The 12,974-nt window shown below is 49.9% G+C and overlaps 6 protein-coding genes across 6 annotated transcripts; 3 read left to right on the top strand and 3 right to left on the bottom strand.

The window, feature by feature from the left end:
• Positions 1-247: 247 nt before the first annotated feature.
• On the bottom strand, positions 248-1,831 carry N7520_011519 (CCCH zinc finger protein; the record flags this gene model as incomplete). The annotated part of the gene is made up of 4 exons (XM_057145452.1): positions 248-1,077; positions 1,152-1,494; positions 1,555-1,698; positions 1,757-1,831. The coding sequence occupies 4 exons, from the start codon at positions 1,829-1,831 to the stop codon at positions 248-250; spliced, it is 1,392 nt and encodes a 463-aa protein (XP_056991206.1).
• A 396-nt stretch (positions 1,832-2,227) lies between these two features.
• Positions 2,228-3,158, top strand: N7520_011520 (putative translocon-associated protein, alpha subunit; the record flags this gene model as incomplete). Its single annotated transcript, XM_057145453.1, has 3 exons — positions 2,228-2,299; positions 2,394-2,812; positions 2,876-3,158. 3 exons carry the CDS (start codon positions 2,228-2,230, stop codon positions 3,156-3,158), a joined length of 774 nt encoding a protein of 257 aa, XP_056991207.1.
• A 318-nt stretch (positions 3,159-3,476) lies between these two features.
• On the bottom strand, positions 3,477-4,374 carry N7520_011521 (DNA 5'-adenosine monophosphate hydrolase; the record flags this gene model as incomplete). Its single annotated transcript, XM_057145454.1, has 2 exons — positions 3,477-4,231; positions 4,290-4,374. The coding sequence occupies 2 exons, from the start codon at positions 4,372-4,374 to the stop codon at positions 3,477-3,479; spliced, it is 840 nt and encodes a 279-aa protein (XP_056991208.1).
• Positions 4,375-4,569: 195 nt separating this feature from the next.
• Positions 4,570-8,700, top strand: N7520_011522 (RNA helicase; the record flags this gene model as incomplete). The annotated part of the gene is made up of 3 exons (XM_057145455.1): positions 4,570-4,797; positions 4,874-8,384; positions 8,441-8,700. The coding sequence occupies 3 exons, from the start codon at positions 4,570-4,572 to the stop codon at positions 8,698-8,700; spliced, it is 3,999 nt and encodes a 1,332-aa protein (XP_056991209.1).
• A 695-nt stretch (positions 8,701-9,395) lies between these two features.
• N7520_011523 (cyclin family protein) lies at positions 9,396-11,348 on the bottom strand (the record flags this gene model as incomplete). Its single annotated transcript, XM_057145456.1, has 4 exons — positions 9,396-9,638; positions 9,691-10,230; positions 10,285-11,172; positions 11,337-11,348. The coding sequence occupies 4 exons, from the start codon at positions 11,346-11,348 to the stop codon at positions 9,396-9,398; spliced, it is 1,683 nt and encodes a 560-aa protein (XP_056991210.1).
• Positions 11,349-12,418: 1,070 nt separating this feature from the next.
• Positions 12,419-12,732, top strand: N7520_011524 (uncharacterized protein; the record flags this gene model as incomplete). Its single annotated transcript, XM_057145457.1, has 2 exons — positions 12,419-12,522; positions 12,576-12,732. 2 exons carry the CDS (start codon positions 12,419-12,421, stop codon positions 12,730-12,732), a joined length of 261 nt encoding a protein of 86 aa, XP_056991211.1.
• Positions 12,733-12,974: the final 242 nt, after the last annotated feature.

Raw genomic sequence — 12,974 nt, forward strand, 5'->3', positions numbered from 1 at the left:
AATCAAGCCCATTCCGTGCGCCTGGCAGAGCCTGTCAACTCCAAAAGAGAAACCCCCAATCTACCATGAGTGTTTCCATCTCTTTGACGGCACCGAATTGATAACCCCGAAACCAAAGGTCCCAAATAACCCTAAAAAGAGAAAAGATAATAATAATAAAAGATAAGAGAGAAAAAGGGATAGAAGAGAAAACACAATAATCTGAGACAGGAAACTATGATTCAGAAACCAATCAAAATATTGGACTTTAAATCTTGGTCACTTTGACAATATTGGTGTCAATCCCGTGAGCCACGGGCTCAAAGCGACAACTATCGCCTCGGAAGCAGGTCTTTTTGCCTGGTTCACTCTGCGGGCACCGGTGGCCGTAAATGCATTCTGGGTCATCACATTCCAGTCCAAAGCGACAAGGGGTCATGCGCGCGATGGCGGACAGAATATGAAGTTCTTGGCGGGTCAATTTGCGGTCATGATCATGATAACAGTTCTCCTCGTTGGGGCATTCCCCAAGGAGGAAGTAATAATTGCACAGCTTGAGCTTTTTCAACCGATTCAGATCATCCCGAGGGATGCTCTTGAAATCTAAACGGTCCACTCGCTGGCCGTATTTGTTTCGTTCCACCGCCTTGACAGGTGTCGATCCAGATCCCTTGGAGCGAACAACCTGGAAGTCGGGGGTTTCGTTGCTTGTATTCGGAATTGTCGCTGCCAGATGTGCGCCCAGGCCCGAAGCACTTGTGTTGGTGGAAGTGCGGGACAAGGGCGGAGGGTTTTGTAGTTGCTGGGACGGCGATGGGGTGAGTAAGGATCGAGAAGGCAAGCTGCTCTTCCAAGGGGCCACATAAATGGGTGCCACCTTGGATGAACGCAAGACATCCGGGAACTTGGCAGTCCGAAATGACCCCTTCACCGCATCCAGTTCTTTGTCAAATGTCACCCCCTCCACGAGCGACACACGGCCGGTAAGATCTCCATCGTTCAACGTCTCTTCGAGGAACTGGGCGTATTCGATATTTGAGGCGCAACCAACGAAGACCTGGTGGCAATGACAGTTGTAAAGGAAGACCTGGAACATTTCTGCAAGGAAGATAACGGTAAATGATTAGCTCGTGGGTCTCCACAGGAAGCGCAACCATTTTCTCTCCACGAACCTTGAATTTTATCATTGGCCCTGTTCTTGCCGGAGCCAATGTCAATAATCTCCGAGCATGACATGGTCTCATTGAACCCGCGAATGAATTCATGGACCGTCGCAGGATCCGCGAGGATCCCGCTTCGGACACAGGTCTCTGAAAATCCCTTCACATTGAGGTAGAGTTTCAGTATTATCTTAGGCACATTCACACTGGGGAGGTTTTTCGACAGATATGTGTGCATGGCCGTGTAAAACTGTTGGGCAGCATTTCGGCCACCCTCTTCACCCAACTGCAAAAAATCATCCTTGAAAATTATAGCTTCGCCATCGAGGAGTACCACAACGAACGGTTCTCGGTCCTGTAGGAAATGTCCCCATCAGCGCAAGGCTCAAAGAGATCGATTGACAGAGTCGCCCACCATTATAGTCTTGATCTGAGATATCTGTTGCATGAGTTCCATTTCATGCAGCTGGATATCCCGGTTGAAACGCGTCTCGCGTTCATGGTCCAATTTCTCGCGCTGGAAGGAGTTTTCGAGATCGGTGACTCTTTGCAGGAGTTCCTATGAGGGAGCGCATTAGCCTCAGTCGTAAGGAAACGAAGGGATCAAATAGGAATACCTCAATAAGCTGGTTCTTCTGTTGATCAAGCGCACCGATCTGACGATAGCGATCCAGGTATGGTGAAGAATCCATGATGAAAATTATGGCGTTGGTTGAAATGGGTTGAAAAGATAGGATTGAAGGTTTGGAAAGATCAAGGGAACAGATAAAGTTAAAAAAAAGGCAAGCTTTGCGCGATCAACGCGACGAACAAGTTCTCTCCCTTTTGTCCCTTGTGAGTGGACTAGAATAAGACTTCCACAAAAAGAGAATGAGGTAAATGAGAATTAACCCCTTTTTTGTCTTTTCAATCTACTTGTTCTTGATTGTTCTTCTCAACTGGAATCCAATTGCAAAAAAATCTTGAAAATGGACAAGAGAACTGGCTGAGTCAGCTTCCCCGGGTAAGTGGACCTGAACTGTTTCCCTAATTGCAACGTGTGATCACCCTTTACCCTTCTCTCTCATCACTTCCTTTCAACTCCCAACATGACTCGCTTTGGTTTCCTCTCCCTGGCTCTTCTCTCTCTTCAGGCTTTTGTTGGCACCGGCTTCGCTGCTGTAAGTCTACATTCAATTCCGTTTTTCGCAATGACTCTGAGGAAAACCAAGGAGGTAGAGAAATGATCAATTGGCTAAACATTGTCTGTGATAGGATGCTGAGAAGGCCGAGGAGGACCGTACCTTCGCTGTCACTGCGGAGGCATCTTTCCCCTCCTCTGAGATTTTCGGTGTGAAGCTCGTCAACGGTCACCCTACCCAGGCGCTCATCGCTTTCACTAATGAAGAGCCTAACCCTATCACCGTCAACTTCGTTGGTGGTAGCCTGTGGACTGTGGAGGAGGAGAGCAAGGCGATCCGTAACCTGACTGCCACGCGTTACGGTCTCGAAATTCCTGCCAATTCCAAGGAGAGCGTTAGCTACAGCTTCGCTACCGAGATGCACCCCCAGGATGTCCGTCTGAACATCGCTGCCATCCTGTCTGACAGCGAGGGCAAGTTCTTCAGCGTCCAGGCCTTCAATGGCACTGTGAGCGTGGTGGAGCCTGAGACTAGCATCTTTGACCCCCAGATGTAAACCCCCCCTCCCCCCAAACTCTTTTACGAGTCTAATCGGTTGACCCAATCCACTTTTAGTATCTTCCTCTACTTTTTCCTCCTGGCTTGCTTCGTTGGTGTTGTCTACTTCTTCTACACCGTGTGGGTTGCCCCCTACTTCCCCCAGAAGCGCAAGAGCGGCAAGTCTACCGAGAAGCGTACCCCTGCCAAGCGCACCGAGTCCGCCACCGCTGAGGAGACCTCCAACCCTGCCGTTTCCTCCGCTACCACCTACAACGCCGACTGGATCCCCTCCCACCACATTGCTCGCCCCGAGGCGCGCAAGGTGAAGGGTGCTGGCAAGTCCAAGGCTCGTTCGTAAATTTGAATATATGATAAGGCCGGCAGTGATGGAGAGAAGGGCCAGAAAGGAGGCGTGAAGAATCATTAGGATTCTTCTCGGGAATCAGGTATTAAAGAAAGTGCGGATTCTGGATGCGCATGCTGGAAGATGTATGCAACCCTAGCAACCCACTTTCTATACCGGAGCATGTACAATTGACGAAGTTGGCAAACCCAATAATCCTCTCCCCGAGGCGGCCAGTTTGGATGGTCGTGGGAGAGCGGTTGAATACAAATATGAAATCTGGCTGCTTTCTGTCGCAAGACGAGCTTTGTCTGCGCAGCTCCCTTGTCGGGTTCACAATCTTTTCCATTCCTGAAATTCCCGTTCTAGATGCTCCTTCAGCTGTGTGAACTTGTTGCCAAACTCCTTCCCGCACCGCCAACAGATAAAATCTCGCTTTAGATACCCTTCTTGTGTAGGATGCCGTCGCACATCATCTTCAGCCAGCGGAAAGTCTTCAATGGGCACGAAGAACGGGGTCGCAAAGCTATTGTAGTGCTTCCGGTGCTTGAGTCGATCGCTATGCCTATCCACGGCGATAACATGCACATGTAGATGATTCATGGAAGGTACAGCATGCACTCCACACATAATCTCCTTCTCCCAGTCCCGACCTGCAGGCAGCTCGTCTGGCGGTGGCTCGGCAATGAGAGCAGCCTGTCTAACTTGCTCCTGTGCAGAGTCCTTACCGTATTTCCGTCTCAGTTCTGCTGCGGCATGAGCGCGCAACTTGTGGACCTCTGTCCGGACCTTGACGAGAAATTCGGCATCTTCAAAGGCATGGAAGGGGTGGAGGTGAGTTTTTGTTGGATCGCGAGGTAGGAGAAGTAGATGCAATGATGATTTCGGGAACATATCATGAATTGCGACGAAGTCTTCATTGTGATTGACTACCACGCTGGAGGGGTAGGTTTCGGGCTTCGCGATGTAGGCTCCGAGACCGTCACGCCCCGTTCTGAAGGGATTCTCGGACCGAGGTGTATGTTTTGTTCGGGAACTTTCAGTCGTTGGCTTGGGCTGCTTCTTTTTGGCCGAAAGAAGCTCTGTAACTAGAAGGTAGTAGTTAGTGGTTTAACTCACTGGTTCGTCGGTGTACGGCCATCTCACAGGCGTTTCTCTTCTCCGCAGTGCTGCTGGCCTGCTCTTTGGCCTGATCTTTTACGGGATCAATACTCTGATCTGACCCAGACATTTCGAATGACAGCTTTGGAAGATGATTGTGCGAAGTAGGAAATTGAGTGCACAGAGAGAATGATACAAGGGAAGTCCTCAAATAACTAGGAAGAAAGCTCCCCGCAAAAAGCTCAAAGCGGTCTAGTGCGGGACAATCCCATCCCAAGAATGAATTCGTGAATTGCACTTTTTGACTATTGACGATAAGCAGACAATGCCTCCAAAAAAGAAACCCAGTAACCCTGGAGGGCCCAAGCCTGGCACTAAACAGGCTAAGGCTGCGGCAGAGCTCAAAGACAAAAAGCCCGTCGCGCCCGAAGAGCCCAAAAAACCAAGTGTGAAGGAGGTTATCGGCGGCGCATCATGGACAGGCAAATTACCCGTCAATATGCTTTCGGAGCATTGTCAAAAGCAAAAATGGGAGAAGCCAGAGTATAGCATGGTATATCACTCCTAATCTTAATCTTCAGACAGCGGGTCTAATCCGATACTAATGCACTGCCAATTGCGCTCGATAGATCAATACCTCAAATGGCCATGTATCTGCCGTGACGATGAAACGAGTGGACCCAAAGACTCGCGAATTGACCGTTTTACCTCCGATGAAATTACCCCCGTCACATAAAGAACTAGCGGCGCAAGCGACGGCGCTTGAGGCTCGTCATTTCGCTGCAGCGTGGGCGCTTTTTCGTGTGTGCAATATGCGCAACATTCATATGATGATGCCGCCAAAATACAAAAAGCTTTGGAAGGAGGACTTTGCTGAAATTAAGTTGGCAGAAACTCGTGAAGGCAAAGGCTGGCTGTACGAAGCGGATCCATTCTTGGCCAAGCAGGAACGGGAGAGTGCGGCCGCGGATCTGGAAAAGAAGAGGGCTGAACGTGCAAAGGCGCAAGCAAAGGAGAAGGTTTCTTCCACGGACCTTGGCCTTGGAGGCGGTGATGCCAAGAGCAAACGGATTTGGTCGCAGGCACCCAAAGTGGAAATGGGTACTCGGATCCGACGCGAGATCGAAGGGCTTCTACGCCAGCACGCAACATGGAACGCATATGGGGTTAAGGTTTCAGAGAATGAGAGGAAGGCTGCCGTCGAGGAGTTCTCGAAACTCGGATTCCGTCGAAGCCACGTTGAGGAGGCTGTAGTAGAGTGCAAAGATCGAGAGGAAGTTCTAGAATGGCTTTTGGTCTACGTGCCTGAAGACGATCTTCCTCGATGGTGTTTGCCCGAGGGATACTCAGCCGGTGTCAGTCTTGCAGCTGGGGACCTCGCACGAGAAGCGAAGATCAAGCGCCTTGCTTCTATTGGCTATCCTGCAGATCTGTGCTCACAGGTCCTCGATGGGAAGGATGGCGATGAGCTAGCAGCCGCAGAGTATCTACAAAGCACATTGGCTCATGGATCTGAGTTTGCATCTGCTTCAATTCCAAAGGGAAATCCAGAAGCATGGGCCGAAGAACAAGATACCCTTGAAGCAATTTTTGGGGAGCGCTACACCCGTATTTCACCCAGGGTCTGTGAAATCAAAAGCGAGGCCCCTGAGATTCCAGAGAACACTTCGTTCCGTTTCCAGGAGCCGTCTTCACACTATCCTTCAGTCGCTCCAGTTATATCTATTCAAGCTAAAGGGGTCCCGGCTTATATTCGGCTCAGCGCCATTCGCCGAGCAGTGCAGTATGCTGAGGAGAAATTCTCTGGCGAATCTATGATCTTCAACATTATGGATTGGTTAGAAGTGAACCTACCTGAGATTATGGAGAACCCAGGCAGGTTACGTGAGATTTCTGCGGTAACGGCTTCACCAGCCGTGGACACCCACGAGATTCCTGTTCGCAGCTCTCGCAAACAGCGCCGAGGCATTGACTGGAAAGCCAACTCACCCGCCAGCATCGCAATGCTGGAAGCCTGGGAAGGCAAGCAGGACAGCGCTGCACAGGTGACAATGACTCGTAAGAGACAGTCACTACCTGCCTGGAACACCCAATATGCCATTATTGAAGCTGTCAATTCGCATCAGGTTACCATCATCTCTGGTGAAACGGGCAGTGGTAAAAGTACACAGTCTGTACAATTCATCCTTGATGATATGATTCAGCGAGGCTTGGGAGGTGCTGCGAACATCATTTGCACGCAGCCCCGCCGTATCTCAGCTTTGGGTCTTGCTGATCGAGTGAGTGATGAGCGGTGCTCAACCGTCGGTGACGAGGTAGGATATGTGATCCGCGGCGAATCAAAGGCCAAGCAGGGCGCAACAAAGATCACATTTGTGACGACTGGTGTTTTGCTCCGCCGTATCCAATCCGGTGGCAATGCCGACGGGAATGTCGCTAGTTCTTTGGCGGACGTCTCGCATGTGGTAGTCGATGAAGTGCACGAGCGAAGTCTCGACACTGACTTCCTTCTCGCCCTGCTGCGGGATGTTCTGCGACACCGCAAAGATCTAAAGGTTATTCTCATGAGTGCCACGCTAGACGCAAATATCTTCATGAACTACTTTGGCGGACCGAAATCAGTCGGTCTCGTAAACATTCCTGGAAGAACCTTCCCGGTTGAAGATTACTATTTGGATGATGTCATTCGGTATACTGGATTCGCCCCTGAGCTCAATGAAATGGACGAGGAGGACCCAGAACCCCCACGGGACGAAGGATCACTGGGTAAAACCTTGCGCAGTGTTGGAATGGGCATCAACTATGACTTGATCGCATCTACCGTGCAATTCATTGATGCTGAATTGGGAGACCACCCAGGAGGAATCTTGATTTTCCTGCCGGGAACCATGGAGATTGAACGATGCCTAACAGCTATCAAGAGACTTCCTAATATGCACCCACTACCGTTGCATGCATCTTTGCTTCCAGCGGAGCAGCGCCGTGTGTTCCAAAGTCCACCCAGGGGCAAGAGAAAGGTCATTGCGGCCACCAATGTGGCAGAAACATCCATCACCATCGAGGATGTTGTCGCTGTCATCGACACCGGCCGGGTCAAAGAAACAAGCTACGATCCTAAGGACAACATGGTTCGACTCCAAGAGGTCTGGGCATCGCAGGCAGCTTGTAAACAGCGCCGTGGTCGTGCAGGTCGTGTCCGTGCAGGAACTTGCTATAAACTATACACCCGCAAAGCCGAGTCCAACATGGCTCAGCGACCAGACCCGGAAATCCGCCGTGTTCCCCTCGAACAGCTATGCCTGTCTGTGAAATCCATGAAGGGTATCGACGATGTCGCCACCTTCCTAGCCAACACAATCACACCTCCAGAAAGCATCGCTGTCGAGGGTGCTCTCAACTTCCTACACCGGGTCGGAGCCCTCGATCACGACCGTCTCACCGCACTGGGCAGGTATCTTTCTATGATCCCAGCAGATCTCCGCTGTGCCAAGCTTATGATCTATGGCTCCATCTTCGGCTGCATGGAACCCTGCCTCACAGTCGCTGCCATCCTAACAGTCAAAAGCCCGTTCGTGTCCCCGCGTGAAAAACGCGACGAAGCCGACGCCGCAAAAGCCACATTCTCTCGTCCGGGTGACGGAGACCTTCTTACAGATCTATCAGCCTATCAATCCTGGTCCGAGCGTGTCCGCACTCAGGGCCATTGGCAATCACAGTCGTGGTGCGGTGCAAACTTCTTATCCCACCAGACTCTCCGTGATATCTCGTCCAACCGAGCTCAATTCGTCACATCCCTCAAGGACGCCGGTCTTCTTCCAGTGGACTACGCGGATGGACCCAATGCGTGGAACCGCAATGCGTCCAACCGAAACCTCATCCGCGCGCTCATCGCAGGTGCCTTCCAGCCACAGGTTGCGCAGATTTCATTCCCGGATAAGAAATTTGCTAGCTCGGTCACTGGTACTGTTGAGGTTGATCCGGATGCTCGGACAATCAAGTACTTTAACCAAGAAAACGGGCGAGTTTTCATTCATCCAAGCTCGATCCTGTTCTCAGCACATGGTTATCCTAGTTCTGCGGCGTATTTGAGCTATTTCACGAAGATGGCAACGAGCAAGGTTTTCATCCGCGATCTAACTCGTAAGTATCCTTCATTTTATCTTCTTTGTTGTCGAACCCTATTTTAACTGTCGCAGCTTTCAACGCATACTCTTTACTCCTCTTCTGCGGCTCCATTACCCTCGATACCATGGGCCGTGGACTCGTCGTGGACGGCTGGCTCCGACTTCGTGGTTGGGCGAGGATCGGTGTGCTTGTTTCACGGTTGCGCACAATGTTGGATGAGGCTCTTGCTGCGCGGATTGATAGCCCGGCTCAAGGTTCGGATGGTGGGGCGGGAGATCGGGTGATCGAAGCTGTCAAAAGGTTAATTGAGTTTAATGGGCTAGACCAGTGATCTGTATAGCATAGATGATAAACGAGATAGATGATAAACGGGAGATTTACTGGTGATATACACAGCTTTACCACGAACGGGTAGTCGGAGACCACTCTCCATACTAGCCCTAAGTAATGAACGAACTACATCATTACCAAAGAGCAAAAGAGACTGCAGCCATACTTGATTGTCCTAAAACTATTTCCATATGCAATATCTGTGTAGGAATATATGCAAATGAAAAAGGAAGGAACTGTACGTGGCTCGGTGTACAAGGCGACTAAACACAAGCACAGACGGTAAAGGAAAGGATCATCATTAAGGGAAACGCAATGAGACAATTCCACAGGGCAGAAAAGGGTAAAAGAAAATGCGAAACTCTCGTGAGCAGAACAATCAAAAAGGTATGTATCGTGAGAAGAAAATGATGAAGAAAGAAAAAGGATGAGGTGACGCCGAAAGAGAAGCAGACAACGCCTTCCGACCGTAAAACTCCGTCCAGAGCAATGGCTTCAAGTCATCCCGATGTCATTAAGTAAAGAACGGAAAATGAGACCTCCATGATTAATCAAATAAACGCCTGCCGGTACCCGATCCACACCGAAGCCTGATTCTGAGAAAGCATGAAATGAGAAACGCGATAGCGAACGTGGGGTATTTGCGGGAAGCAAGCTTGAAGCACTTTCAGCTTGCAAATTTTCGAAAACAGGGGGTTAGTAGTTTGCATCACCTGTCAGGCGTGCAGGGTCATTGAAGGGAGTAGCGGCTGGTAGGGTGAATGAAGCCCGGACCTCATTCTCCACAAAGAGTGAGGCACGCTTGAATCTACGGTCAAGGTATTTCTCATAGATCGCCTGGTGGTGGCTTTGCTGGTTCTCGCAGCAGTCTAGCATGTTTGTGATAACAGGCAGCAATTGCACGTAGGTGTACCCGGCATAGTATGCGTGCGCCGAAGTCTATCAAAGCTATTAGCAACAAAACAAGTCAAGGAACGGGCGATGAACATACCCAGCATCCTTTCCGGAGCATCAGTCGAGCGAGGCAGTGGGCCCCAGCTGCGGCGAAGCTAGGAGGAGTGCAAACGAAACGCTCATCCATAATTGTGAGCTCAATGAAGTACTTGGCAACAGTGCGAGTCTCTAGGTCATAATCATCTGCTTTGCTGATACGACGAAGGAAGCTCATTGGACCGGGCCATCCCAATTCGAACTCCAGGATGTTGAGCATAAAGCGCTCGGCCTTCAAGATCTCATCAACAGTGTAGCCCCCGTCGACCATGTAGACGATCTCTTGGACCGAGGGCGCAGTGATCTCTTCGTACTTGGCTGCAATGAACAATGCAGTGGCACCTACTAGCTGCAGCTTGCCTAAGGAGACGATCTTGTTTGACAGGAATCGGTCAATGTAATTGACGCAGAGGTACAGAGTTTCCGGGAGTAAAGCAAAGCGGAAATGCACCTGTACGAGCCAGTCCATTAAAACAGCGCGCATGGACCATTGAATCTCGGCCTGGTTGGCCATGTAATCAGCAATTGGAAGCATCGATACCTTGAGAAGAGTCAGCGACAGTCATGGTCAATTAATAATGCAATAAACAGGTACCTCTTTTTGACGAAGGTGAAGGAAGATCTCAGAGTTGTACTCAGCAACCATGCTAGTATCATAAAAATCCTCCAAAATATCTTCCTCCGTGCGTGCAGCTTCGACTATTTGTCTAGCTTGCAAGATCTGGCGCTTCGTGCTCGCGGTGAATTTGGGATAAATCACAGTGGTAGTACCACCTGTAGTGTTGTCCGCTCGCAAGGTCGAAGGCGCGGTCAGGCTATCCTCCTCTTCCCAGTGCTCTTCAGGCTCGGAGACCATTGGAGCTGATACCTTAAGCGATGTAGAGGGAGCAGCCTTGGAATCCTCAGTGTCGGAGATGGTAGTATCCGACTCGGTCGAGTCTGAGGCACGACTTGCCTGCAAGACAGCCATTGAATCATCTGCGGAAATAGTGGGAGCTTCCTTCTTGTCGAATTTCTGAATCTCCTTGGAAGCTGTTTGTTTTTCAGAGGGTTCACTCCGCCGAACTGAACGGGTAGTAAGGGGATCCTTCTCAACAACGGGCTCGAGGTTGTCGCGGAACACGGGATTGTTTCGCTTGACTAATTTGGTAGGTTGAGCCTTTCCAGCTGGGTTGATGGGCTTAGTAGTGACATTGAGCAAGCTTTTGGAGCTAGACACGGACACGGTGCGCTGGGCAGCCTGTGAAAGTGCAGGCTTCTCTGAAACTTGTACAGCAAGCTTTCCCACAAGGGCAGAGTCATCACGACTAGCGCGAGAGATGTCCTTGTTCGGGTTCACGTCCCCGAAGGCCCTTCGAGTACCATTCTTCATGCCCTGGGTGGCGTTCAGTGCCGACATGGACTTGTTGCGCTGATGGATTGTTTTGTTGTTATGGAGTGAGGGAGGCACATTCTCGTCGCCACGGACGCGAATTCGGTGAGGCTGTTTATCTGGTTAGCTATGTCATGGTTCATGTGATCAACAAAGAACTGGTGGAACTAAATGGATCGACCTAGTCCCTTGATACAGTCGAGGACAAGTCGAGCCATCTAAGCACGTGAAACGTGGAGGAAAAGGCGATTGTGAAAGAATAAGAGAACACATACTTTCGCATCCATTGTTAAGAAGGTCCCAGCGTGGTGTCAGCACAAGAGAACACGTTAATAGTTGAGGAGGGAGGTGGTTAAAGGAATTGTTTATGTTTTGCTGAGTTGAGAAGAGAAGGGCTGCGGGTCTGCATGAGCGGTCACGCCAAGCAAAACAAACAGTCGGAAGTCTGTGCAGGAACAACGGTAACGCCCATGCAACCGTGTTACAATTGGAAACCGCGGCGACTAATGTTTATTCTAGTCTATTTTCAACCACAATAAATGATCTATTCTTGGAAAATAGACTTTTGCTCAGTTCATCATCAATTCAATTTTTACATGTTTCGCAAGTCAGCGGATATACTTCAATTAAAGGGGTGCTCACTGGCTGATTATATGATGCTCACAGAATGCTGAGCAGTGGTGTGTCCACATGGTATGACAGTACATGACAATACAGAACTGAAACGATTTGATTTGTTTGATCAACAGGTGTTTGCATAGTTTGCATCTTCCGCTGGGGGCCAAGAGTTCTTATCAGCTTATCAGTTACGTCATGGTATCACCGTCACGTCTTCCCGGTGTCCCTCATTTTTATATTTTTCGCTGTAACAGCTCCATTCCTCGAGTAAAATTGTATTCCGTATTGTCTGGCTTTTCCAACTACCTCTAGGATATAATAAAGCTAATCTTCAATATTTCCATTTGGTTGGTGGAGGCACAATCGCCAATTCCACCGAGCAAGCCTCTTAAACGCGCTAGTTACGCGGACCCACGTGATCCACACCGCTTTGCCAGGACCGGATCGAGCGGTAAACGGTTGGCACTTTCTAGATCAGCCGAATCGCATCCGAACTCGCTCATCATTGCGACAAAGTTGGGCATCGTTGTGACCCGCTCCGGAAATACTAAAAGTGTGCGGGGGTCCTCGCCTCAATTCGGTTTTCCGCCTTCTGACTGGTCCTAACAATCCCGTCAAATGTAATCTCTTTGTACGGTCTGGGTAATCTTTTTCGTAGTGCACGTTCCCATCAGTTATTCTGGGCCACTCATTTCCCTTTATGGTTCTTGCTCTCAGACACGTCAATATGACTGTAAAAATGGCTTCTTTCTATGGAGATCCTGTCCCTGGGGGACGCGCCCTTACACTCGAGGACCCTGTTAGCTTTAGATTCTCAACCCATTTTGCCTCTCGTCCTGCAAGGTTCGAGGGAGAATGCTCTGTAACCCCCCCATCCCTTTTCTATTCTTACGTAGGTTCCGAGGAGGGGTAAACTCACCCGGCGCAGATCATGCGAAATACACCGTGACGAAGAACGGTCATGCGATTGTGTCTCCGAAGGATTTGTTATCTGGTCTTTATGCTTGGAGCTTCGGTGCTTTGGGGGCTGCCCGCGATCAGCCATTTGCCTAGAAACGCCATCATCTGGAACTCCCCGCGCATGAGAGATTCCTGTCGGGTTTCAGGGCGCCGGGTTGATCGCATTGAAATTTGTAGTCTCTAATGATACTCAGATGGGCAATGCGACAAAGATCCTAGAAAATCGCATGAGCGCCAGGTCTTCAATGTGCGACAAGCGTACCCTGTCCATCAGTGTCATTGGGGCCTACTGCGACATACTGGGCCCTTTTAGACCGTTTATTGGTTGCGATATG

Source organism: Penicillium odoratum, assembly GCF_028828045.1.
Source record: "Penicillium odoratum strain IBT 22623 chromosome Unknown utg000008l_segment0_segment0, whole genome shotgun sequence".
Lineage (NCBI taxonomy): Eukaryota > Fungi > Ascomycota > Eurotiomycetes > Eurotiales > Aspergillaceae > Penicillium > Penicillium odoratum.